This window comes from Sus scrofa, chromosome 11 (assembly GCF_054392235.1).
Source record: "Sus scrofa isolate SSC_HxYL_T2T_F1_AM1 chromosome 11, Sscrofa_HxYL_maternal_Yorkshire_Landrace_v2.0, whole genome shotgun sequence".
NCBI lineage: Eukaryota > Metazoa > Chordata > Mammalia > Artiodactyla > Suidae > Sus > Sus scrofa.
Window position 1 is genome coordinate 3,305,782 of NC_139393.1, and position 27,161 is coordinate 3,332,942.

The following is a 27,161-nucleotide window of genomic DNA, read 5'->3' on the forward strand; positions in this document are numbered from 1 at the left end:
CAGCCATGGGTGCGTAGGCAGGGGATCCAAGGCCCTCTGCTTGGAGCATCTGTCCCCCTTCTCCAGCCTTCTGCACCTGGGCCAACGGGAGGCCAGAGACCCGGCGAGTCGACGGCTCTGTGCCTTCCCTGAGGTTGGCTCTTGCCAGGTCTGAACAGAGAGACAGAGACTTGCCTGCCCTGGGCTCCTCCAGTCAATGGCCAAGCCAGCCGCAATGTGTCGCTCTGCGAGCTCTGCCTTCCCTTTAGCCTTAATTAGGAATAGGGTGACATGGAGTCTCCCCAGCTGCCATCTGCCCTCTCAAGTGATGGGTAGGGAAGGTGGGTGCTACTCACTGGTCTCTCTCAAACACCCTCAAACCCCTTCAGTAGACCAGCGTGTCCCCATTAAAACTGGGATTGAAAAATGATAAAAGTGGTCGCCTTTTCAAAGCAAAAGAGCCCGTTATAAAACAGTATGTAAAACACAGTTGAGAAAACTGGGGGGAGGGGATACCCTTACATTGTATTTTTTTTATACCACATTCTCTCAAGTTTTAAAACAAGTTTGTGTAGTTCTTAAAAATAAGGAAATCTGTAATAACACATGCCTCTGCTCCAGAAGCCCTCCTCCAGCCTCATCACGTCTTCCTCCGAGCCCACACCTGCTCTAGGACTGTAAGTCCTGACGCCCAAGGCCCTTTTCTGCTAGACCGCAAGCTCCTGGGGGCAGGTGCTTTTTTCCCACCCTTGTGACCAAGCTACCAGCAGAGCGATCCCTTGTAAGCTGGTGCTCAGCTCATGCTTGCCCCACGTATTTGTGAGCATAAGGATAAGTTTCCTGTATCTAAAGGGTGGTGACAAGGGAAATGGCCAGCAGCTGGCTCTTCTTCAACAAGACGAAATAAAGGGAGGGGAGCTAGAAGGAACTGTTTGCAGTGACCATAGATATTATCCTCCCGATGGGACTGGTAGGGAAGGCTGGCCGTGCTCTGCAGATGGTAAAGCCAGAAGGCCAGTCATCTATGCGGGGCAGGGCGGTGCGTCTCTGCCTGAAGGCGGGGGACGGGGGTGGAGGGGGAGGCCTGGTGACTTGCAATCCTATGCTGTCTTGCTCATCGCAGGGCACAGCCCCACCTTCGGCCGGCAGGTGCCGCCTCTTACACCCTGTGGTCAAGTGTTTCTGGGTGGAACCCTTCAACCTATGACCGCCACCGCACCCAGGTTCCAGGGGGCCGAGCGTTGTGGTCTCGGGGCTGAAGAGCAGCCTAAGCAGGACACCGTCCGTCCGAGCAGAACCTGCTGCGCAGCACATCGTAGCACACTGGCGGCCAGCAGGGCCCCTCAGCTGGGCTCGTGAGCACGAGCACTTCCTGCCCGGCATCCCTTCTGCTCACATCACCCACCCGCACCTTTCCTCTGGGTGCGGCAGCGCTGCGCTCGCTCAGACCACGTGCTGTGGATCGCTGGCTTCTTCCTGTGGGGCAGCCCGCGGCCCAGACCTCGCGAGAGCCTCACCCTGGCGCTCAGAGCCCCTCCCACACAGTGCTTAGCTGAGCGGTGAGCACGTGACCAGGGTTGGTCCAATCGAATCCACCAGGCGAGGCATGGGCGGGGCAGGGCCCTTGGGGCTGAAACGGACTCAATCCCTGCGGATGCTGAGGCTGATGCTGCCTTCGTGGCGGGGCCGCTGTCAAGGGAGTGCCCGGGACGGAGACCGCGGGCTGTTGTTGAAAGAGCGGCATTTGGAGGTTGGTGACCACCTTTTATTGGCTTTTTGCTGTTGGACAAATGTAAACTCTGTATGCTTATGCTTGGTTACTCATGGTAATAATAATGCTGAAGTGCTGTGTGCGGGTCAGGTAAACCCGTGTGCAAGAAACTGTGAAAAGCCACGTTGGTTTAGAGCTAGCTGCGACGGTAGTGTTGGGGGTAGAAGGAAAAGCTGAGGGAGAGGAAAACATCGTGAGGCGCTGAGCCCCGGAGGTTGGGACCCTCCGTGCGATTTGTTATCTATTAGTGAATGTGAAATTGCAAGACAACCGTGCTTTCTCTGAAAATCATTTGCTGCAAATCCGACGTGGTTGTCCTGGCTTTGCATGAAGGCTGTGGAAGTGTACTGTTTTCTGCAAGGGAACTGGCGGGGGGGATTCACTTGACTGGCAGGTGCTGTTATTGAACCAAACTGCGTCCCACCCTCCAGGTGCAGTCAGGTCAATCTACTGACCCTGGGTTGTGGTGAAGCGAAGGGCAGCCTTTATTGCAGGGCCAGGCAAGGGAAGGTTTTTAAGGTCAGGGTGAGGGACAGGGATGAGGGGTGTCCGCACGTGATGGGTTGGTGGACTCCTTCTGATTGGTCGGTCGTGAGGTAATCAGGAGGCAACATTGTCAACCTGGTTCTAACTCGGCTGGGATCTGCTTGCTCCTGGTCAACTAGCGTTAACTTCTTCCACCTGCTGAGGGTTTACGTCTCTGCAAAACAATCCAAGGATGGCTCAGAGTGTTACCTACAGCCCTTAAGGAGGAAGTAGAGGACTTTGATTTTGCTTCATGGCTAAACTGTTGTTACTTTGCCTTGCTTGACTGTTTTCCTTTGTTGCTGCGTTTTCTCACGTCTCTGATTAAATTTGCTCTCTGGCACTGGGGGAAGACCCAGGAGACTACCGCTTGTCTAGAAACAAGAGGCAGCTGGAGGACGTGCTAGGGGCTGGCGGGTGGGGTTGGAGACTGTCCCGGGAAGCCCCATAGGGTCCGGCTTCGTTCCAACCCCCCCCTTTTCTTTGATACTCAGTCTTGACGGGGAACAGGTGCAGAACAAGAAAGGAAATAAAGTGGATGGAGAGGTTAATCATAATCTCAGCAAAGGAACTTGGTTTTAGGGAGACTCGGTTTCAGCTAAACCGTGAGGTCTGCCCCTTCGTTCTTGGGTCATGCGTCCATCAGTGACGTAGCATATGGACTATTTTTTATTCTGAACAGTTTGAGGTATGATTCCCATACCACAAAAGTCACCCACTTCACGTGACTAATGCAGTGTTTTTTAGTATATTCACAGATGTGTGCAGCCATCACCACTAATTCTAGCACATTCTCGTCTTCCGTAAAAGAAACCCGTACCTACTAGCACTCACTCCCCATTTCCTCCTCCCTTGGCCTGGGCAGCCACTAAGCTACTTTCTGTTTCTACAGATTTGCCTCTTCTGGACATTTTCTATAACTGGAATCACATAACTTGCGGTCGTTCTTTCACTTAGCCTAATGCGTTCAAGCTTCATCCACACTATAGCATTTACCAAGGCTTTGTTTCTTTTTTCTGCTGAGTAATATTCTGTCTGGCTGTACCGCTTATCACTTGGTGAACTGTGGGTTCGTTTTACTTTTTGGCTCTTGTGAATAAAATGTTGATGCACATTCATTTACAAATTTTGTGGTGGGCATATTTCCCATATATATTCGTATAGACTTATGGAAGTAGTGAATATATTTAATATATTCGTATTTCCTGTCTTCTTGGGTATATACCTAGGAGTAGAACTGCCGAGTCACATAAAGACTCTTATGTTTAACTTTTTGAGTAACTGCCAAAATGTTTTCAAAAGCAGCTGCACCATTTTACCTTTCCAGGAGTGATAGATGAGGGTTCCAAAGTCTCCACATCCCCACTTATTACTGTTTGTCTTCTTAATTCCAGCTATCCTAGTGGGTGTGAAGTGGTGTATGTTCTTGTGATTTTGATGTGCAGGTTCTCAGATGGTTAATGGATTTGAGCATCTTTCATGTGCTGTTTATATATCTATATGTATGGCTATTTGTCTTCTTTGGAGAAGTGTCTCTTCAGATCCTTTGTCCAATTTTTATTAGGTTATTTGTCTCTTTATTTTAATTTTTACTTTTATTTTTTGGGGGTGCTGCACCCATAGCATATGGAAGTTCCCAGGCTAGGGGTTAAATCAGAGCTGCAGCTGCCAGCCTACACCACAGCCACAGCAACATAGGATCCAAGCTACATCTGCGATCTACATACAGCACAGCTCACAGCAATGCCAGATCCTTAACCCACTGAGCGAGACCCGGGATCGAACCTGTAGCCTCATGGATACTAGTTGGATTTGTTTCCACTGTGCCACAACAGGAACTCCAATATTTATTAAAGTATAGTTGATTTACAATGTTGTACCAATTTCTGCTGTACAGTGTCTTTTTATTATTGAGTCATAAAAGTTATTTATGTAGTTGAATACAAGTCCCCCATCAAAAAGAGGATTTACAGGGAGTTCCCGTCGTGGCGCAGTGGTTAAGGAATCCGACTAGGAACCATGAGGTTGCGGGTTCGGTCCCTGCCTTTGCTCAGTGGGTTAACGATCCGGCGTTGCCGTGAGCTGTGGTGTAGGTTGCAGACGCGGCTCGGATCCCGCGTTGCTGTGGCTCTGGCGTAGGCCGGTGGCTACAGCTCCGATTCAACCCCTAGCCTGGGAACCTCCATATGCCGCGGGAGCAGCCCAAGAAATAGCAACAACAAAAGACAAAAAAAAAAAAAAAAAAAAAAAGAGGATTTACAAATATTTTCTTCCAATCTGTGGGTTTTTTCACTTTCTTGGTTTAATTTGCAAGAAAATTGAAAAGTTTAAAATTCTTTTTTTTTTCTTTTTATGGCTGCACCTGAGGCATGTGGAAGTTCCCAGGCTTGGGCTCGAATCAGAGCCGCAGCTGCCAGCCATAGCAATGCTGGATTTGGGCTGCACCTGTGACCTACACCACAGCTTGCAGCAAAGCCAGATCCTTAACCCACTGAGTAAGCCCCGGGACCGAATCTGAATCCTCATGGATACTATGTTGGGTTCTTAACCCACTGAGCCACAAGGGGGACTTCAAAAATTCACAATTTTGAGGAGCTCCAGTTTATCCATTTTTTTTTTTTTTTGTCTCTTATACTTTTGTTGTCATATCTAAGAAACCATTACTTAACCCAAAGTCATAAAAGTTTATTGCTCTGTTTATAGTTTTAACTCTTAGGTTCATGACTATCATCCATTTTGGGTCCATTTTTGTGTAAGGTATGAAATAGACGTACAGTTTCATTCTTTTGCATACTCTGATTCTGATTTGTTGGAAAGGCTATTCTTTCCAACATTGAGTTGTTTGAGCACCCTCGTCAAAGATCAGTTGGCCATAATTGAAAAGCTTTGTTTCTGGACTTTGTTTCATCCGTCTCTTTGTCTGTCCCTGTGCCAGTGCTGTACTGTCTTGATTATTGTAGCTTTGTAGTAAGTTTTTTGTTCTGTGTCTCCTAAATCTTGTACGTTTTCTTGAAGTATAGCTGATGTATGACCTCGTGATACTTTCTGCTGTATCGCAAAGTGATTCAGTTATACGGACACATCCATTTTTTCCCAGATTCTTTTCCCGAGTGGATCATCCAAGAATCTTGAGGAGAGTTCCCTGTGCTGTACAGCAGGTCCCCGTCGGCCAGCCATTCCATCTGTCGCATTGTGCATAGGCCAACTCCAAACCCCCCTTCTGCCGCTCCCCCAAATCTGTTTTGGTCACTGAAGTTTTTTTTTCAAAATCTGTGACTCTCTTTCTGTTCTGCACGTAAGTTCATTTGTATAGGTTTTTTTAGATTCCACATAATAAGTGATGTCATATGTTTGTGTGACCTCATAGGATAACCTCTAGTTCCATCCATGCTGCTGCAAACGGGATTATTTTTCATGGCTGAGTAATACTCTGTTGAATATATGTGCCCATAGTCTTTCTTCATCCCTCGGTCAAGAGACATTCAGCTGGCTTCCACGTCTTTGCCGTCCTAAATAGTGCTGCAGTGAACATGGGGCTGCATGTATCCTTTCGAATTAGAGTTTTCTCTGGATAGATGCCCAAGAGTGGGATTGCTGAATCACAGGGTAGTTGTATTTCTAATTTTTTGAGGTCCCTCCATACTTAGTTCCACAGTGGTTGTACCAGTTTGCATTCCCACCGACAGTGGAGGAGGGTGAAGGAGGTGTGTTTTCTTCACACCCTCTCCCGCATTTATTGTTTGTGGATTTTTTTTTTTTTTTTTTTTTGCTTTTCTCTAATAATTGCTGGTGTTGGGCATTTTTCAGGTGCCTACTGGTTGTCCATATGTTGTCTTTGGAGAAAGATCTATTTAGGTCTTCTGCCCATTTTTCTATTGGGTTGTTTTTTGTTGTTGAGGTGAATGAGTTGTTTGTAAATTTTGGAGATTAAGGCCATGCAATTAATGGTTGCATTGTTTACAACTATTTTCTCCCATTTCATAGGTTGTCTTTTTTTTTTTTTTTATGGTTTCCTTTGCTGTGCAGAAGCTTGTAAGTTTGATTAGGTCCCATTGGTTTATTGTTGCTTTTATCTTTATTGCTGTGGGAGACTGACCTAAGAAAACATTTGAACAGTTTGTGGCAGAGAATGTTTTTGCCTACCTTCTCTCCTAGGACTTTTATGGTGTCTTGTCTTCTCTTTGTCTTTTTGCCTTTTCTAGGGCCGCTCCCGTGGCATATGGAGGTTCCCAGGCTAGGGGTCGAATCAGAGCTGTAGCCACCGGCCTACACCACAGCCACAGCAACGCTGGGTCTGAGCTGCATCTGCAACCTACACCACAGCTCACAGCAACACCAGATCCTTAACCCACCGAGCAAGGCCAGGGATTGAACCCGCAACCTCACAGTTCCTAGTCGGATTTGTTAACCACTGAGCCATGATGGGAGCTCCACATAGTGTCTTATATTTAAGTTCTTGAGCCATTTTGAGTTTATTTTTGTGCATGGTGTGAGGGTGTGTTCCAATTTCATTGATTTTAGTTTTCCCAGCACTGCTTGCTAAAGAGACTGTCTTTTCCCCATTTTATATTCTTGTGGGTTTTTTTGGTTTGTTTTTTTCAACAAGGAGATGTCAATTAGACACCTACCAATTGACCCAGGTGTCTGGGTTTATTTCTGGGCTCTCTGTTCTGTTCCGTTACCTGTATGTCTGTTTTTTGGTGTGTGTGTGTGTTTAACCAATACCACACTGTTTTGATTACTGCAGCTTTGTGATATTGTCTGAAGTTTGGGAGAGTTACGCCTCCTGCTTTGTTTCTTTTTCCTCAGGGTTGCTCTGGCAGTTCTGTACCACATCTTCCTTCTCTTCTCCTCTGTCAGTGGACATCTGTGTTGCTTCCCCATCTTGGCTGTTGTGCATAGTGCTGCAGTAAACAGTGGGGTGCATGTATCTTGTCAAATTATGATTTTCTCTGGATATACTGGGGAACCTTCATACTGTTCTCCACAGTGGCGGCACCAACTTACATTCCCACCCACATTTCTTTAAACCCCCTCCAGCATTTACTGTTTGTAGTCTTTGATGATGCCATTCTGACTGGTGTAAGGTGATACCTCACTGTAGTTTTGATTTGAAATTCTCTAATAATGAGTGATTTTGAGCATCTTTTCATGTGTTTTTTGGTCATTCATATGTCGTCTTTGGAGAAATTTCAGTTTGAGTCTTGTGCCCATTTTTCGATTGAGTTTTTTCTTGATACTGATCTGCATAAGTTGGTTGTATATTTTGGATATGAATTACCTGTTGGTTGCCTTGTTGGCAAATATTTTCTCCCACTCTATGTGTTGTCTTTTCATTTTGTTTATGGTTTCCTTTGCTGTGCAAAAACTTTTAATTTTTTTTTTTTTTTTTTTTTTGGGTTTTTCAGGGCCTCACCCGCAGCATATGGAGGTTCCCAGGCTAGGGGTGGAATTGGAGCTACAGCTGCCAGCCTACGCCAGAGCCACAGCAACGTGGGATCTGAGCCATGTCTGCGACCTACACCACAGCTTGCAGCAATGCTGGATCCCTAACCCACCGATCGAGGCCAGGGATCAAACCCGAAACCTCAAGGTTCCTTGTCGGATTCTTTTCCACTGAGCCATGACAGGAACTCCAAAAGCTTTTAAGTTTAATTAGGTCCCAGTTGTTTATTTTTATTTTCATCACTCTAGGAGGTAGGTGTGAAAAGATATTGCTGAAATTAGATTAATTTAAAAAATACCTTTATTGAGATATACTCCACATATCATTTACAGTTATTCACTTGATGGTTGTACTATATTGTATTATTGACCTTTAAATATAACACGTATAAAAGACACAGCAAACACTTAACCCTGGAGTATAGGAATGGAACACACATGATGCAAACAGTAATCAAAAGGAAACTCAAGTAGGAGTTCCCGTGGTGGTGCAGTGGTTAACAAATCCGACTAGGAACCATGAGGTTGTGGGTTCAGTCCTTGGCCTTGATCAGTGGGTTAAGGATCTGGCGTTGCCGTGAGCTGTGGTATAGGTTGCAGATGCGGCTCAGACCCAGCGTTGCTGTGGCTGTGGTGTAGGCCAGTGGCTACAGCTCTGATTCGACCCCTAGCCTGGGAACCTCCATATGCCGCGGGAGCGGCCCAAGAAATGGCAAAAAGACAAAAAAAAAAAAAAAAAAGAAAAGAAAAGAAAGCTGAAGTAGTTACAATAAATCAGTCAAAAGAGGTTTTAAGGTACAAGGTATAACTACACATAAAGAGAATCACACCGTAATGATTTAAAAATTAACTTACCAGGAAGATAAAATAATCCTAAATCTGTAGTTAGCAATATGGCCTCAAAAATCTGTAAAGCAGAAATGGACCAGGTCACAGTGATAAATCCAGTTAGAGCAAGAGAGGGTTTTTTTTTGTCTTCTTCGTCTTTTTTTTTTTTTTTTTTTTGTATTTTTAGGGCCGCACCCATGGCACATGGAGGTTCCCAGGTTAGGGGTCGAATCAGAGCTACAACTGCCCGCCTACACCACAGCCGCAGCCACACCAGATCCGAGCCATGTCTGTGACCCACACCACAGCTCACAGCAACGCCAGATCCTTAACCAACTGAGTGAGGCCAGGCGTCGAACCCACAACCTCATGGTTCCTAGTTGGATTCATTTCCTCTGGGCCACGGCAGGAACTCCCAAGAGAGTTTTAATACGTCTTTCCGATGCAGTAACACTGGTTAAGCCAAAAGGTAAAATGCACATTCTTAGAACGCACATCTAACGTGTTTACCGTCTCGACCGTATACAGAGCCGAAAAGCAGGTCTCGGTACGTTTCAAAGACTGAACCAGTGCAGAATGTGTCCTCCGACCACATGGCAAGAAAGACACGTGTGAGTTACCGAGCAGACCTCGGCAGATGCTTGGGATTGAATGAGGATGATAATGAAAGCATTACGTGTGAACCCTTCTGAGGTGCAATCACAGCAGCACTTTGAAAAAAGTTTACAGACCTAAATGCGTATCTTAGAAAAGAAGAAAGGCTGCACATTAAAAATTAACGAGCGAGGCAGTCACTCGAGACAGAAGAGAAAGGAGAGGAAAACAGAGCTAAGGAGAGCGGAAGGAAATAGTGGGCAGAGCAGGCGCCAGGCCAGCGCAGCTGGATCTCGGGGGCCCCGCCGCAGCCCTTCTGATTTCTGTGCAGGTGAGATGGGGATGGGCCCGAGAGCAGCTGATCACGGCTGGATGGTCGAAGTCGAAAGATGTGGATGCGGCTGTTTATCACCCTAACGGTGCGTCGCTATTGGCCCCACAGGCTCCACCCAACCCCGCTTCCCACTCGCTCTCTAGTCGAGCAGAGTCACAATGAACAGGAGCACGTGGGTGCCACCTGCCACCATGCAGTGGCCGGCAAGTCCTCTGGTCGCGTCTCCAGATGGCCCCTCCTCTCCATCCTCCGGCCCCTCGTCCCTCCCGGTCTGATGCTGTGACGTCAGATGGTCTGCCTGCTGCAGGCCCGGCATCCTCAAGCAGGAAGACCACGCGGGACATCCAGCCCTGGGGTGGCCCAGGTGGGTCCTGTGACCACCAGCCCCTGTGCAGACGTTCACCTGAGCGCCTGCGCACCTGTGTGCGGCGGCCAGGACCGTGGCAGGAGCTGCTCTCACCCTGCAGCTGGTGACCAGCGCCACGGTCCTGGAAGGTCGCCAGGTCGCCCTGCTGCCGCCACAGCGTCCTGACACACCTGCCCTGCCACCTCCTAGGTGTGGGCAGCGGCGATCACGGACTGTGGTGAAGCTCTTTGTAAACAGAAAAATGCTAAATAACTGTTGAGCACTGCTATTCATACTTTATCGCCATTGCTCTCAGCCAATCAGGCTAAACCCTGGGCACTAAGACCCTTTCTGGCTGTACAGATGGTTCCTTGAGTGTCTCAGAGACGTTTTCTGAATTTGCTTTACATCAGCCAAGCATTTCTTCAGAACTGGAAACGTGCTTTAAATTTGGCGCTGGGGAGTTCCCGTCGTGGCGCAGTGGTTAACGAATCCGACTAGGAACCATGAGGTTGTGGGTTCGATCCCTGGCCTTGCTCAGTGGGTTAAGGATCCGGCGTTGCCGTGAGCTGTGGTGTAGGTTGCAGACGTGGCTCGGATCCCGCGTTGCTGTGGCTCTGGCGTAGGCCGGTGGCTACAGCTCCGATTCAACCCCTAGCCTGGGAACCTCCATATGCCGCGGGAGCGGCCCAAGAAATAGCAACAATAACAACAACAACAACAACAACAACAAAAAAGACAAAAAAAAAAATTTGGCGCTGGTAGTGTCCCGATTAAGCGTTCTATAAATTTAAAATCATCCTTAAAATTAACACTACCTAAATTGGGAAATAGAAGAAGAAAAATAAAAGGCCCAAGTCTCAACACTAAAGACAGTCAATCCTATTCACATTTTATTCATTATTCTCTACTTCTTTGTCTAGATTGTGGTTTTTTTTAGTGTTTACATATTCATAAGTACTTTAAATTGGATTTTTGGAAGCTGGCGGTAAACTCTTAAGTACAGGAGAGAATTTTTCCCAGAGGAATTGGTGTGTGTTAGGGGCTTATTCCCATCACAAGGAAAAGCATTCATAATAAAATCATTTGCTGTTATGACTTATCCAGCTGTTGTTGTGAAAACAGGCAGTGACCCCTCAGCATTCTTAGAAGTTCCTCCGGGATTTCTTTTGCTTTGTTTCCTGGGCTAAATGACTTACTCTTCTCATGATTTTTAAAGAAAGGTCACCTTTGCTGTGCACAAGCTTGTAAGTTTGATGAGGCCCCATTGGTTTCTTTTTGTTTTTATTTCTATTGACCGGAGAAAACATTTGCATGGTTGATACTGGAGAATGTTTTGCCTGTGTTCTCTGCTAGGGGTTTGATGGTGTCTTGCCTTATGTTTGTCTTTAAGCCATTTTGAGTTCATTTTTGTGCATAGTGTGAGGGTGTGTTCCAGTTTCACTGATGTACATGCGGCTGTCAGAAAGACAAAGACAAAGACTACATCAGATCACTTACATCTGGAATCCAATATAAGGCACAAGTGAACCTCTCTGCAGGAAAGAAACAAACTCATGAACAGCAGACTTGTGGTTGCCAAGAGGGAGGGGAGGGAGTGGCTGGACGGGGAGTTTGGGGTTAGTTGATGCAAACAATTGCATTTGGAGGGGATGAGCAATGAGGTCCTGCTGTGTAGCCCAGGGAACTTTATCCAGTAACTTGTAATGGAACATGATGGAAGGTAAGAAAGTATATGTGTGACCAGGTCACTTTGCTGTACAGCAGAAATTGGCAGAAGTTTGTAAATCAACCATACTAAAAAATAAATAAATAAACAAATAAACAGAATAAACAAAGAGGGCGTTCCTATTGGTGGCTCAGCAGAAACGAACCAGACTAGTAGCCATGAGGACGCAGGTTCAATCCCTGGCCTCGCTTGGTGGGTTAAGGATCTGGTGTTGCCATGAGCTATAATGTAGGTTGCAGACAAGGCTGGGATCCCACGTTGCTCTGGCAGCTACAGCTCCGATTGGACCCCTAGCCTGGGAACCTCCACAGGCTGAAGGTGAGGCCCTAAAAAGCAAAAAAAAAAGTGAGAGCTGAGGTGTGCCCCGAGCGCTCGAGCATCTGCGAGTGCCGTATGGTGCTCAGAACCTTTTCTTAACTGTCCTTCGGCTTTTAACGGCAACGAACAGTTAAGTTCCGGGAGCATCCCAAGTGTGCCCCTTCGGGCGGAAGCCTGTTTCTAGCTGGATGCCACTGGCAGGGGGTCCCCGGCGTTCTGAGCCATGTTGTCAGGAGGCGCTGCAGGTGGGGCTGGGCAATGGTGCTGCGGGTGCAGGGCGCTGGTGACCACGGCCGGCTTCCCCGCTTTGTTTGTATTGTCCAAATGCAGGTACCAGGGGCCCCTTCTGAGCTCCTGAACCCTAGGTAACAACTCCTGGGACCGTCCAGTTGGGGATAGGCTGGCTTATAATTTAAGCTACATTTAAGTTCTCAAAAGCGGAGTCCTGCTGGGCTGCTGCTGTGGCCCAGGTTCGATCCCTGGCCCAAGAACTCTGCCATGCCACAGGCACGATCAAAAAATTACATTGATTTTTTTTTCTTTTCCTTTCAAAAAAGTTTCCTTAAATGCACTTAATAGCACATCCTCCCCCAGCACCTCCCCAGTGCTGGTCACTGTTCTGGGCCCCGGGGAGCCAGGAGGACACGAGCTTGGGCCTGTTACTGCTTTTGGTCCAGCTGTCCTGGCCCTGCCGTCGGGGGTCGGCGCTGTCCCCTGGCTGCCAGCTCTCACCACGTCCCTTTAAGCTGCGCGCCGAGGGCTTCTCCCTCCTCAGCAGTTTTGCTCTTTTCCGCTGTGATAATGTCTCAAATCACTGCACTGTGTTTCCGTTCTTTGCATTTCTTTTTTCCCGTTTTTAGGGGTTTTTAAATTTTTTTTTCCGTTAGAGTCGATTTAGTGTCCGTTTCCGCTACGGCAAAATGACCCAGTTCTACACGTATACACACTCGCTGTCACGGCATCCTCCCACACGTATACACACTCGCTGTCACGGCATCCTCCCACACGTATACACACTCGCTGTCACGGCATCCTCCCACACGTATACACACTCGCTGTCACGGCATCCTCCCGTGTCCCATCGCAAGTGACCGGATGCAGTGCCCGGTGCTGGGCAGCAGGACCTCGCTGCTCATCTCCCCCAAAGGCGAGTGCGCACCTGCTGACCCCACACTCCCCGTCCATCCTGCCCTTCCCCTTTGGCAACGACAAGTCTGCTCCAAGCCCCTGAGTTTGTTTCTGTTCTGTGAAGAGGTTCATTTGTGCCGTGTATTAGGTTCCAGGTACACGTGCGGTGTCTGCCTTTCTCTTTCGGACTCCCTCGGGATGAGAGTCTGCAGCTCCATCCGCGTTGCTGCAGAAGGCGTGGTTTTGTTCTTGCATTTCTTTTTGTCTTATTCTACCTGCCTTTTTAGCTTATCCTAGTTTAAAATTTCTGCCTGTTCTTTCTCGCGGCTTTCAGCTGCATCAATGCCATGTGTCTTCGCAGCTCAGCGAAAACGCCAGCGGGGCTCCCGACAGCGCGCCTCGGTCCTGTTTCGAAGCTGCGTTCAGATTCGGGATCACCCGTCCTCTTCCCGAGGCCCGAGTCGGTGTCCTTTTCTGGGCTTCACCCACCTGGAAAGGGAGGCTGAACGCCCGGGGGCTCGGCGCTTGTCAGGACCCCGGCGACAGCGCCGTTTCAGACCCAACCTCCGAGTCCATTTCCCGATCGGGGTTGGCGTCTGCGGCGGGCACGAGCGCCCCTTCCCTCAGCTCGAGGCCGTGGGCAGAGGCAGCCAGCCCCGTCCTGGGCGCCGGTACCCGCCTCTCCCCTCGGCCGGCATCGCCCGGCTTTGTCCTGGGTGCGGGAGCACGCGGCAGGGTGCTGGGACTGAGAAGGGGTGAAGGCAGAGCGCAGGTCGGTGCCCCGGCCGCGGCCCCTGGCACGTCTCCACCCACCCTCACCTGTTCTCGCGCCTGCACGTTCCTCTAGAGTCTCTGGGCGGGTTGGACCCGTGTCCTAGTTTGGGGGACTTTTCATCCTGCTTTTCTGCATCATCAGTGGCCCTTCGGGGCGAGGGAGGCGGCCCCCGCTAGCAGCTGTCAGAGCCTGTACACTCCTGAGTCTGAGGGTGGGAGAAATGTCTTTGCTAATGTCACCACGTGGTGACACGGCAGGCAGGACGATGCTGGGGATAAAGCTGGGGCTGACGCTCGGGGGCGGGTTTATCGGTGGCTGCGGCTCGCCGGCACTCGGTAGCTGTGCCGCAGTTACTGTCGCACCTTCACAGCCAAGTCAGGCCCCCCTGCTCTGCGTCCGGCTGGACGGTGTGTACCGGACACGCGGCCAAAGCCCCCGCGGTCAGTGGCAAATGCTCTGGGAACCATACCTGGTTCCTTGGTGGCTGTAACCGACTACGCCCTTGTCAAGCCACTGACAGAGCCGCCTTAAGAAATCATTCAGAAGGACTGTGTGTGCAATCCTCCTGAACAGTGAAATAATCTTGCTTTTAATGAAGTCCCTAACCAAGCAGAGGTCACGGGCACAGGGGGAAGGTCACCAGGCCCAGGACGTGCCCGCCCCACTCGCTCACTGAGTGGGTTTCCTGAGACTCAGAAGTCTGCCAAACAGGCTGCAAACCCGCAGGATGAAAACAAACAATTTATTGCGAGTTCCATCGGTTTACGGCTTTTCACGAGTCAGGACAGACGTGAATCCCGCCGTCGGAAGCGAGCACCCATTCTTGTCTCCTCCACCCGGCTTTGACCCCGCGCCTCTGCCTCCGCCGTCACTCCGAGTCCGCGAGGAAGCTCTCCGCGTCCAGATCCAAGTCGCACACGAGGGCGTTTACGAAGTCGTCGATGGAAGGGCGCTTCTGAAGCATACCTGAAACAAAGCACAGGTCAGCCGGCCGCGCTCTCCACGGGCACACGGCGGATCTGCCTGCTCGGGGGACACGCTGGCCTCCGGAAACGCGAGTTGGAAGCCTGACTACGAGGATCTCTACAAAAGTCATGGGCAGGAGTTCCCGTCGTCGCTCAGTGGACACACGTCTGACGAGCATCCGTGAGGACACGGGTGTGATGCCTGGCCTCGCTCAGCGGGTTAAGGATCCGGCGTGGCTGTGGCTGCGGGGTAGGTCACAGACGCAGCTTGGATCCTCTGTTGCTGCGGCTGTGGGCAGGCCGGCAGCTACAGCTCCGGTGGGACTCCTCGCCTGGGAACCTCCATGTGCCGTGGGGGTGGCCCTAAAAAGACGGAAAAAAAAAAAGTCCTGGGCAGTGCGGGGCCCAGAGCGCTTTCTCCTTTTAAAGCTCTTTGCTGTCTACTCGGCACTTAGCTTAGACTTGGGCCCAGTCTCTTTCCCAGCGTGTTTATTTTGCGGGTGCACTTGGAGTGCTGTCAGAAGACCGTTTTTCAGTCTCTTTGACTTGGTCAATTTAGTCCGTGTAATCGCTTGCCAAGTTTTATTATCAAGCTCTATGCCCTATGAAATCATTAAGTGTTCATTACGCTGCACAAGTCCAAGCATCAGAGGCACGTCGCTGGCTTGGCTCCAGGCTCGCCTGTCTCGGGGGACTCCCAGCGCTGCAGCCGGGGCTGTGGTGCCAGGTCGCGGAAGGTGTCTGGTTCTCACACCTCCTCCTCCAACACAGAGGGTGGCTATGAAGCTAGAACAAGAGCTGAGACACCCTGTCAGCATGTCGTGACATGTCCCTGAAAGCGGAATTTATCTCAGTTCTTCAAAGAAACCACAGACAAAGACGGAAGCAGTCAAGCTGGGGCCCTGCCTGTGTTCTTGGCGGGGGCGGCTAACTTGGGGTCGAACAGGGCTCCCTCACTGCTATTTAACTGGGGGGCTGGAGCCCGTAAAGCACATTCCAACACTGCGAGCATCCTGTTTGCTCTGACTCTTCAATGCGGTTCAGCTCACATGCCTCGAGGACTTGCTGCGTACAAGGGCACCATGGCCACGAGGGGCACAACGCAAACTGTGGCCTTGGGTGTCCGCGTGGGGCGGGCACCTCGACCCTGCCACACACGGCACAGACCTCACCGTGAGGGCCCAAATGATCAGGTTCTAGAAGAAAATGTATCGTGGTGACTCTGAGGTAGCCAGATGTTTCTTACAGACGCCAAAAGTCATAACCTTAAACGAAAAACACTGATATTCTAGATTCATCAAAACGGACAGCGTCCCGCCTCTGAAGGGAGCCACAGAGCAGACGAACTGGCAGCCGACAGAGCAGGAGGCCGCGCTCTCGCAGCGTGGCTCTCCCGTGGGACGCGTGTCCAGAATGGAGAAGGGACTCCTTGAACTTGTCCTAACATTTTTTTTTTTTTTTTTGTCTTTCTGTTGTTGCTATTTCTTGGGCCGCTCCCGAGGCATATGGAGGTTCCCAGGCTAGGGGTTGAATCGGAGCTGTAGCCACCGGCCTACGCCAGAGCCACAGCAACGCGGGATCCGAGCCGCGTCTGCAACCTACACCACAGCTCACGGCAACGCCGGATCGTTAACCCACTGAGCAAGGGCAGGGACCGAACCCGCAACCTCATGGTTCCTAGTCGGATTCGTTAACCACTGCGCCACGACGGGAACTCCCTTAACATATTTTTAAAAATCAAAAATGGACAAGAGATGGGAGCAGACCTTTCCTAAAAGATACCCAGACACACACACAGCTCAGGGGCCCTGAGGAGACACACGTCATCACTGTCACAGGGAAGAGAGAAGGAGCCACCGCAAAACAGCAGGACGCGCCCACCGGGGTGTGCACATCGGAGGGCCGGGCCGCCTCCTGCCGCCAAGACCGTGGGCAGCCCAGCCCTCAGCCGGCGGAGGCAGGGATGAGGCGGGGGAGCCCTCAAGACCCAGCCCTGTCCCCTGAAACCAAGCGCGCAGCCTCCCTGTGGTCCAGCCCCTCCTCAAGGGCAGCGGAGCCCACGCAGGCATGGACCCCACACGGGCCCGTCCGCGGGATGCATCCCTGCTGGGGGTCATCCCCGGTCGGGGACAGCTGCCAGCAAGAAAGGGAGAACCCCCCCGCCCAGACACATGGTGGCTGGGGCGCAGACGCGGTAGTGAGTGCAGGCCACACGCAGTCCCCGCACTTGTCACCTCTCCGCGGAGCTCCAGAGCTAAGCCCCGGCGGAAACCCCAGCGGTGGGGACCTTGGGAGTGGAGACAGTGCCGGCCAAGACCGCCCCGGCACGGCGAGGCTCTGCATGGACACGCTTTGCGTCGCTCGGGTGTGTGCCTGCGTCAGAATTCATGGGGGAGGATGCTAAAAATGCGGGCACTGCACCTTTTTCCCCAAGAGAAGGGGCCGGCATTGAGCTCTAGTTAGCGTGTGCACGAAGAAATGCGCTGGGGGCGGCGACATCGGCAACTTGCTTTGAAAAAATACACACGATGGGTAAGTGGGCGGGTGGCCAAGGTGGTCAGAGCGGAGTGGTCCTTGTGGGGCCTGAACGGCAGGTGTATGCGTGCTGGCGGTTCTCTCCACCTGCCGCAGTGTTCGCGTCGAGTGTGCGGTCGCTGGGAGGACAGAGGGGAATTCAGTGGGGAGAGTGAGGGCTCGGCGGACGGTCCTGGGAGCAGCTGAAAAGATGCGGAAGCTGAGGCTCAAATCAGGGCCTGGCAGGTGGAGCGGATGCTGCAGGAAGGCACCAAGGCGGGCAGGCCCTGAGGGTCTGGCATCGGGAGCGAGGGTGGGGAGACTTGGGGGAGCTGAGGCTGGAAACCGGGGGGACCAGGAAGGGGGCACAGCTTAGGTGCTGGGTGCTGCCCGCCCGTCCTCCCGCCAGAGCTCACCGGGCCAGGACTGGACCCGCGGTCGTGGCCATGCCCACCTGGAGGGTGGCCACGTGGAACCGGACGGGCTTGTGCTGTGGACACGGGGCAGGAGCTCCAGACCCGAGCCGTCAGCTGCTCACCGGCCCCATGTGCTACGAGCCCCAAGGACAGTGGGTGCCCGGCTGCAGGTGGGGGAGGGCCCGGCCGCCTCTCTCATTCGCGTTCCTGCTCTAACACCGTGTCTCGGGGGCCTGACAGCTCGGTGACTGCAGGAGAAGTCTGGGTGCTATGTTCTTTCCACCGTGAAGCATCTCCGTGGATGAGAAAGGCCTCTCCTCCCAGGAATGGGCAGCTTTGATGATTGCTCAGGTAGCACCTGCCACGTGGCCACTCCTCTGCAGGACACAGCATGTGGGGCTGTGCGTCCCCACGTGCCGGGTCTGTGGGTGCAGAGAACGGCAGTAGGGAGGCTGAACCCACGGCTCTGAGCTGAATGCTGTCCTGTTACAGCTCAGCCTGTCCTTCAACCACTGCTCGTTGGTAGCTGAACGCCGGGACTGTCCGAAGGGGGAGGGAGCCCTTTACTCAGAGCCATGCTGTCCAGCCTCGCCCCTTGGAGGTGTTGCTGTGGGCCCGCCAGGCTGCCCACACGGAGGGGACCTTGCTCCATCCTCGTCCTCCCGGGCCACACCCGCGCCAGGTCCGTCTCCAGCCGCTTCTGCACCTCAGAGAAGGGTGGCAGCCGTGCGGACAGCAGGAGCAACCGTCCTCACTCTGAGTAGCGAGTCAAACACAGTCTGGCCAGAGGCGGGGGGTCTGGGGGGGGTGATGGGACGTGGAGCGCAAGGTTGACACAGAGAAGGGGCTGGGGACAAAGGGCCTGACTGCTTCCCGGGCGGGAGCCCTTGTCCTGCTGGTCGGCGGCTGAGCTGTCCCGCTTTGGTTCATGTGTGTGGCAGGTACCACCATGAACCACCTTCTGCACAGAGAACGAAAAGAAGAGCAGTGTCTTCGGGCACATGCCCAAGGCGGGGAAGGAGTCCAAGGACACTCTGCTTCTTTTTAAAAACCGGATGAAGAGGTGCCTCCGCCTTCAAGTCTCCACGTGAGAGGGGGGTGACCAGACGTGCAGTTTCGTAGGAGCCCCCGGAGCGGCGGGAGGTGCTGAGGCCACAGGCGGGTGCGGTTGCCTTTCTCTGGAAATCACCTGGGCGGGGGTGACACCGCGGGAGGGAACCCAGGACGCCGCACGCCTGAAAAGGGGCCGGGAGAAGCCGGGCTGGCTGCCCGCTGCTGCGCTCCTCGGAGGAGCGGGGGATAACGAGCGGGTGGAGAATGATGACTTAATTTATTTTTCTCCTCATTGTACCTAAGAGGCAAATGGGCTAATAAAAATTGGGACAAGCCAGAACACCTTCCAGTGAGCCGCCCAAAGCGTGTCGTGGCCTTGAGCGTGCGGCAGCGAGCCAGGGCCTGACAGAAATGAATGACGCCATCAGGGGTTTCCGGGGCCGACGGCTGAAGCCGCTCTCGAGGCTGCTGCGGACACGGAGCTGCACATCAGCGCGGGGAGGGTGGCGGGGTGAGGACAGGGCTAGACAGCGGGCTGGGAAGGGCCTGGGCGACCCCACCACCAGCACCCACATGGGGTGACAAGTACGACAGCCGTGCCCCCAGGCCCTGTGCTCGCCAGCCAGCCCGTGCGGCCTGCAGGACAGCAAACCAGAGAGCAGGGCTGGGGGGTGGTGGGGGGGACGTCTTTCGGGGACGCCTGGGAGCCTGGTTCCCAGGCCCCACACCGAGAGCCGAGGACGCAGTGTCTGTGCCCTGGGTTCTGTACCGCCAGCCACATTCTCAAAAGGCCGCAACTTCGGCATCAGCCTCCTGCTGTCTCAGAGTTTCCTGATGCCGCCCTGGGTCGGGCTGGCCCCCCATGGTGACCAGGAGCTCCCTGGGGGTGCGACCGCTCTCTGCTGGGGTCCCTCCCAGCAGGATCCCAGGAGATAGCACCCAGGAGCCGTCTGGGCACCTCCCTGCCCCACGCTCAGCCCCGCAAACAGAAGCCCGTCCAAGCCTCTGGGCCCACACACATCTGCGTTGTCAGCAGGAGCAGCTGTCAGCCCCGGCTAAGGGCAGTGCGGGCGCAGAGCTGCCTGTCACTCCGTGCCACTGTGTGACATGGGCCATACCATCTGCGCCTCCGTGTGCTCCGGGTCCAAGGGTCCCTCCTGAGTGCCGTCTGGACGCAGACGCTATGGTTGCTGGTGAACGGGACCAACCAAGGCCGGCCAGGAATCTCGCCTGGACCCTCCACTGAGAGCGGGGAGTGTGATCTGTATGCCATTTAATTTCCAGGACGCTCGGCTTTCAGGGCAGCTGAAGAACACGGAGCTGCTGAGGCCCTGGGAGCGGGGCGGGGGCTCCCCATGGGCCGGCCTCACCCGGGAGGGGACGCAGTGACCAGAGGACCTCTGTAGGTTTTTCCTCTTGCCTCTCTGCCCTCTCCCTCACCCTGAGTGCCTGTGTGGTTTAAGGCTGGCGAGCCGTCACACAGCATCAGGAAAAGTGTGCAGAAACCGCCGCGACCCTTGCAGACGCGTGTGGTCCGTCCTCTAAGCGTGGAGTTCCTGGCACGATACAGTGAGAGCGTCGCGGGGAACCGGCCAGAAACCCGGGTTCCTGGGCGCCCCCCACTGGACCTGGAGCAGGTGGTGGGGGCCAGGCACTGGGCGCTGTGATGTGCCCTCGGCCCAAGGGGACCCGCTCAGGGAAAACGAGAGGATGGCATGCTCCGAGCGGGATAAACGTACCGATTTTCTGTTGAAACTAGAAAAGATTGGCTTCTCCAATGACACAGTGAACAGTCTATGAAACAAACGTGGCATCTGTTTGGGAGAGGTTCACAGCGGTGGTCCCCAGGCCCCAAGAGCCACGACACGGCTGGAACAGCATCTTCAAAGGTCAGTGGATCCGGCATGAAAACAGCCTTCAATTCGGGGTGTGTGCGGGGCTGCACGGGGCTGAGAGCGCAGCCACGGGCGCCCAGAAGCCTCGGCTGGGGCGGCTCTGGAGGCTGGTGTTTTTATTTCAATGACAAGAAGTGAGGCAGGGTCCGTCCTGGTGGGAGAAGCCGCTGCTCGGTGTTTACTGACTCCAGGAGGGATGCTGAAGCTCGTCTCAGTTTCAGCAGCCGCTTCCACCTGCCCTTCTGACTGACGGCCGAGCCCCCACGCGGCCCTGGGCGGGCGGGGCCTCAGGACGCACCTGCCCAGTCGCAGGGGCGGAGGCATGCGGGGAGCCTGGGCCGGCGCTGCCCAGAGACCAGGCCCACAAGGTGTGGCCCAGAGCCAGCTCGCAGGAGGAGGCTGTTGGAGGGGAGCCGTGGAGACGCCGGACTGCAGCGCCCGAGGGGCTGACCGTGAGCTCCCCGAGGGCTGGGCACGTGTGGCCGGGCCAGGGCTGGAGGGCTGGGCGGCCTCCAGGTTCCTCGCCCTCACTTGGCCCAGCTCAGCTGCCTGGAATTCAAGCGTATTTTCCCTGGAACTTGCTGCGGGGTAGAGGGATGAAAGGTCTGGGGATGAGGGGACGGGCCACTCTGGCTCCCGGTGCCCCAGGGACCACATGTGCCTTCATGGAGCCCAGAAGATGAGCGTGCTCAGCTGTTCTGTGGCTTCTCCCTTTGAGTCCGTGGTAGCCCTGGAACTGTCCCCCCAAATCCGTCTTCTGCTGGGTCAAAGTGGGTTCTTTCAGGAAAACTCCCAGTTGATAAAAAGACGAGTTCACAAGTTATTCAGAGGGGCCAGGGTGGGGGTGGGGACCCTGATGTTTCTGTTTGATTAAGGACCAAGTTTTAGACCCGGAGTTTGCACCAGAAGCGGGTGGTTTGTTTTTGTCCCCCTTTTGCACTTAAAGGAGCCGTCCTCCCACAGTAAGTAAACAGGTGACACACGAGTGAGCTTTACACCAGGGCTCCCCTCTGGCTCCACTGGGGAAGGAGGGTCCTGTCCCAGGAGGGGAGGGGGCTTCACCCCTCCCAGCCTAGCCAGGTGCGAGCCAGGGGCGCGGGGGCACGGCGAGAAGCAGGGGTCCTGGCTCAGCAGCTCGAGGCCGCCTGAACTCCGTCCTTTGGTGGCAGATTCAGGGAGCCTAACGCCCTTCTGTCCGTGGCTTTCAGGGGTGCAGGGGAAGCTCGTGCTTGGGCATGTCTCCAGGACGGGAGGCAGGCGTGGTCCTGACACCCATCAGGCCTGGCCTTCAAATGACTCCCAGGTCTCTGAAAATCAGAGCTGAGCACCGGCCACGCGCGCATTTCAGTGCCGGAAGTGTTTAAATTAAGGTGTGTCAGTCAGGCTTGTCTTTGAGGCCTGCGGGCATCGTGTGTTGAGGGACAGCAGCCCGGCTCTGCACACGGGCAGAGTGCCTGCCTGCGGGGCGGCCGCTGTGCAGGTGAGGATTTCAGGCTGAATGGAACACGACCTGTTTCAGCATTTTGTAGCTTAAAACCTCAGGTTGTTTCTCCTCTTCGGACTGTCCAGAAGTTTCCCTTGGAAGGGTTGCCAAGGAGGAATAGAGCAGAAAGATAAATTCTTCCTCTTCTAAACTCAATTTCTGGTGCCTCTGAAGGCACACTGGTGGTCGGAGTGTGGTTTGGCAGCTGCCCGGTTAAGGGACACCTGGCCAAGGGACATCCGACCAGTCACTTGACTGCCTGAGACTCCCTTCCGCTGGAGGCAGCAGGGGCCAGGCTGGTGCAGGCAGGTGTCACACGGGAAGATGGTGAAGTTGGCCCGTCATCGGCTCTGCTCGATGGCAGGAAGGATCAGGTGCCGTCAGCACCCTGGACAATGCTGACTGGTAACCAGCACATCCCCGGTTCGAGGGGCGAAGGGTGAGGCTGCTCATTTTATTTGCACGAGGTGAATTTCAAAATGTGGCTCTGTGCTTAAGTATTTAGGATGTTACCATCAAACTCAAAGACACAAGCCAAATATCCAGCTAATGAATCACGGCTTGCTGTGCTTTTTTCTGGCTTTTCACCTGCCTTTCATCGGACAGCTGTCTATCTACTGAAAGAGGGAAACAGAAGAGCCAAGTCGAGTCGATCTGTTTTGTGAGCAGCTGTGATGGAGGGTGTATCGGCGCCATCGCGAGCCTGGAGGGATGGGCCGTGCTGGAGACGACGGCGGGGGTGACGCGGGACTCAGACACGCGGCACGGAGCGTGCCACTGACCTGCACAGGCGTGGTCAGTTTTATGTCACCACACCTAAGAAAAAAGAAGGAACCAGAAACCCCCGAGACAGAGCGTGTGACTCGCGCCTGTCATGTCTCTGCTCCGTGCCGGGCTTCCAAACGTGAGGCCGCGGTGCCCACGGCCAGGGACCAGCCCGGAGCCGCCTGTTCCGCCGCCACCCTCAGTTCTACAAACCCAGCCTCATGGTTCATGGCTGTTTTTTATGCCGAGATAATTACATGTGCCACACTCGGCTCAGGCTGATTAAGAATCCGAGTACAAAGGCTGGCCTGGCAGTCTGAAGAATCGCGAGTGAACTTTATGAGATGAGACTCTCATTCCAGGTCCGTCCCGCCCGAGCCCCGGGCGACTGGCTCGCCTGCCTGCACTCAGCTCCCTCGGCTGCGGCCGCGTCTGCATCTGCCCACATCTCCGTCCCCGGGAGATCCCACTCTCTTCTTCCATCAGAGCCAGGCCAGCGCCAGAAAGTGAAATTCCTCTCCTCCTTTGAACTGGAAGACACTTGCCCCCTCGGTTGGGTGAATTCCTGTCGCTGCTCGGATAGGACTTGGGCCTGTGGGGCCCCTCCTGCACGGGGCAGAGCCCCGGGGTACCGGCTGGATAGAAGCCGTTCCAGCAGGACGGCTGGCGGACGTGCTCTGGGTAAAAATTCGTTTAATTTCATAAAGATCTAATAATTCTATTTACCACTTACATCTCTGGGTTACCAAACATTTTGGTGTTTGAAGTTCCACATCTTCCTTAAACACACCCACACATCAAACAGGTACACACCCTCTTAAAAAATCAGCGCGTTTACAGGAGGGAGGCCGCGTCCAGAAAGCTGTCAGCCAGTTCAGAGACCGCGCTGAGTCATGGGGCAAGCCAGTGAAGAGGAGGGACTCTGGTGACCTGGCCATTGTGCTGGGCGGCCGTCACCTCTGCCGTGGACTGTGCGTCGTCATCCCGGAGCCACCAAACGCACAGGCCGCGTCCCTGACACACTTTCCGCTCTCCTTCCCGGGACGTGTGCAGAGCGCGGTGGCACTGAGCCTGCCTGCGTGCCGCCCTCTCGTCCCGCGGACCCGGTGCCCCTGAGACCACCTTCCACTCTAAGGCCACCGACAGCCTGTCCGTTCTGGTCAGACGTGCCCCTGTCTGTCCCCGTGACCTCCTGCTCGGAGAAAGCAAATCACTCTTCTGGCGGCATCGCTGTCCACGGCCACGGTCACCAAGAGGATCAAGGGGTGGGTGGTGGGGACAGGGGACACACGTGCAGCTGTCTGCAACGCGAAAGCTGGAACAGCCTGGGAAAGAAGTTGAAAAGCTCACGCGTGGCTCCAGCCAGGATGAGTGTGCATCCTGTGTTCTGCCACTTGCCACAGTGTGGCCTCAGCCCGCTGGGAGGAATAAAAGAGCCCGTGCACGCAGCCGGCCTGGCACGGCTCCTGGCACATCCAGAACACCCAGCAAAGGGCGACGCCGTAGTTCTCGGCATGGTTCTGTCTTGCTGTGGCCAGTGCTATTATCGCCCTGTCTGTCGAACTCTAGAGACAGAAGAGCAGTGGAAACTCGTCCTCCTGGTTAAGAGCCGACGCGGAGAGCTCCCTGTCTCAGGAAACTCGCCAACGGGCCAGGGCGGCATCTCAGTGAATCCCACCCGAACGGGAACAGCACGTGCAGGAGGAAGACCAAAGTGAACGTGGTGCTCAAGTGCCAGTTATTTGGAGGGGATGATTTAAGATTTTCAGGATTTTCTTCAAAGCTCCGTTTGGTTGAAACTGCTTGAAGGGAGAAGTGGAGGAAGGGAGTGGCGTCCAGCTGCCCTCCTGACCCGACCGCTTCGTCCGAGCAGACGGGCGCAGCACCGCGAGCAGGGGATCAAGAAACCAAACTTGTGAAACTCGACACACCCCGAGGACTGGAGAGGGTCCAGGACCTGGGATTAGGGAGAGGAGGGACTCTTCTATTTTTAAAACTTTCTTGTGAAGACGAACTATGAAGTAAAGAGGAAAATCAGGCACCGCCGTTCTCAAGCCTGCCTTCATCGTCAGTAACGTTACATAACAGCCCAAAGGGAAACGTTGCCTTTAGAGACGCTGAAAGCCTCAAACACGAGGAGGTAACTTGCGGGAGACGGTCCAGGCTCTCTGGCAACACTTGAAGCAGGAGCTGGTTGGCAAATGTCCATTTCAGTTCGGGAACCGAAACCTGCCAGAAATCCCTACAGCGAGGACCTTGCCCTAGGACCGATCTTACCCTCTATCGGGGGCCCTTGGATGTCAGGTCCTCAGCGGGTCCGGCCCTGCCCTGAGATGCTCTTGGCTCCTAACTTCCTTGGCCCTGAAGCTGCACATCCATCGAGAGTCTTTCAGTCTGCTGCTCACAGCACACGTCTGTAACCACGAGGCAAGAACGTCATCCGTAACGAGTGTCTTTAAAGACGTTATGATGTTCCCGTCAGGCAGGCAGAAGAGCTGACTGCGTTCCTGTTACAGGGCTGTACACGCTCACACGGCTTGGAAACAGAACCACTGGTGTGTTTCTTGGAATGACGCTCCTACAGGATGTTTACCTGGAAAAAAAGGCTCGGGCACCTCAGTGCAGTCAGACGCCAAGGATGCCCTCCAGATGCTGCTCAGGGAAGAGCAGGCAGAGTGGCAGCCTGCCGCTGTTCGGAGACACGGCCTACAGAAGTGAGCGGTGACAGAAAGCTCCCCCAGGGCCCACTGTCCTGGAGGGGACAGGTGCCAGCTTCGAGGCCACGTGCCCGGGCTCAGTCTGATGGTGCTGGTAAATGGCTCTGTGATGCCAGGGGACCGAGAGCTTCTCTGGGCCTTACGTCCACTGCTGTGAAGAGGGTCATGCCACCCCCCAGACCGGCACGGGTGCGCTAAGGGGTCTGTGGATGCCCGCGCCCAGTGAACTGTCACCCCATCCTCAGACCTTTCTCTGAGCGTGAGTCTCCTTCTGTCATCTGTCATAAAGCAGACGACCTGGTATCGTGAGGGCGGGTGCTCAGCTGCCGCGGGTTCACAGGAGGGGCTGGACCGACCACCAGTGAGCCTGCGGCGAATACTCACCCGCCCTGTGGCCAGGACCAGGCACTGGACGCAACAGAAAGTGCCTGAAACGTACTTACTATAGTACATGGTCGACAGGTTAAAAGTTAAAATTCTGCCTTAAGGCTACTTTCCTAAGGGCGCTTTATCATGTTTGCTGGCGAAAATTATGTGGGTTGAATTTATTCACTTTATTCACCAGAACAGTGCTGATAACTTGCGGGTGGGGGGGGTCCCCGGACGGGAGGTTTGGGGGCTAAGCTTGCAGAAGAGACTGTGGCTTCCTGCGCAAGGCCAGCCCCTGCTGGGGGCGGGGGCAGAGGTCGATGTGCACACGGGCCCCATCACCTACCCCCGAACCTGCGCCAGCATGCCCACGTGGTAACCACGGCAACCGGCAACCATGGCTCCAGAGGACAGTGTGACCACAGGCGCCACTCACTGCTGGGTCCCAAAGTCCCTTCACCGAGAACGTGAAAAACCACACTCTTGGCAGGAGGCCGTCTCACACCGTCTCTTCCTCCCCCCGGTGTCTCAACGCCTGGCCTTGTCCAGCTCTTGTGTCACTACCCCTGTACCTGTCTGCGCAGGTCCCACCTTTCCCGTTTGTGAGTGAAGCGCGTGCGATGCACTCCTGGAAGGGCGGGGCCTCGGGTCTGCACCCACCACTCGTCCCTGTGCCCTGGTGCAGAGAACCAGGGTGCCAGGTAGCCAGGTGGCAGAGCATCAGTGCGGCGCAGTTTCAGAGCCCTGGTCTCGCGCCTCCTGGGTAAGTTTCTTCCTAGATGTGTCACTCTTTACGATGTGATTTTAAACAGGATTTTTTTCGCTTTCTCTCTCTGGTCGTTCATTATTAGTGAAAAGAAAAGCAGACAGACTTCTGAAAGTTAATCCTGTGTCCTGCAGCTTTCCAGAATTCGTTTATTCTAATAGGTTTTTGCTGGAGACTTTGGGGTTTTCTATGTAAAATGTCACGTCCTCTGCAAAGAGGGGCGGTTTTAACTTCCTCCTCTCCAATTTGGATACCTTTTGTTTCCCCGTCTTGCTGACTGCTAATGCCATGTTAAAGTGAGGTGCTGATGGGGTCGTCTTTGTCTTCTTCTTGAAAGGTCTCACAGTTGAGTGTGGGGTCAGCCTGAGTTTGTCATAAATGGCCTTGACGATGTTGAGGTCTGTTTTCGTCTGTGTCAACTTCTTTCCCTTTTCTCTCTCTCTCTC

At 53.9% G+C, this 27,161-nt stretch overlaps 1 protein-coding gene and 2 long non-coding RNA genes across 7 annotated transcripts in view; 1 reads left to right on the forward strand and 2 right to left on the reverse strand.

Moving 5' to 3' along the window:
• LOC146398465 (uncharacterized) overlaps positions 1 to 8,627 on the reverse strand; it is a 42,481-nt gene extending 33,854 nt beyond the window's left edge. Inside the window, exon 1 of the long non-coding RNA XR_014819011.1 lies at positions 8,576 to 8,627. This is a non-coding gene — a long non-coding RNA (uncharacterized LOC146398465). The remainder of the gene's footprint in view (positions 1 to 8,575) is intronic.
• Positions 1,612 to 27,161, forward strand: part of LOC146398466 (uncharacterized) — a 41,175-nt gene continuing 15,625 nt past the window's right edge. The window contains exon 1 of the long non-coding RNA XR_014819003.1: positions 1,612 to 1,729. This is a non-coding gene — a long non-coding RNA (uncharacterized LOC146398466). The remainder of the gene's footprint in view (positions 1,730 to 27,161) is intronic.
• MIPEP (mitochondrial intermediate peptidase) overlaps positions 14,496 to 27,161 on the reverse strand; it is a 111,457-nt gene continuing 98,791 nt past the window's right edge. For all 5 annotated transcript variants that reach the window (XR_014818988.1, XR_014818991.1, XM_084981273.1 and 2 more), the window contains one exon: positions 14,496 to 14,738. Coding sequence is in view for 3 of the 5 variants with exons in the window: in XM_084981273.1 (XP_084837399.1) it covers positions 14,641 to 14,738 (98 nt within the window). In the remaining 2 variants the exon portion in view is untranslated. The remainder of the gene's footprint in view (positions 14,739 to 27,161) is intronic.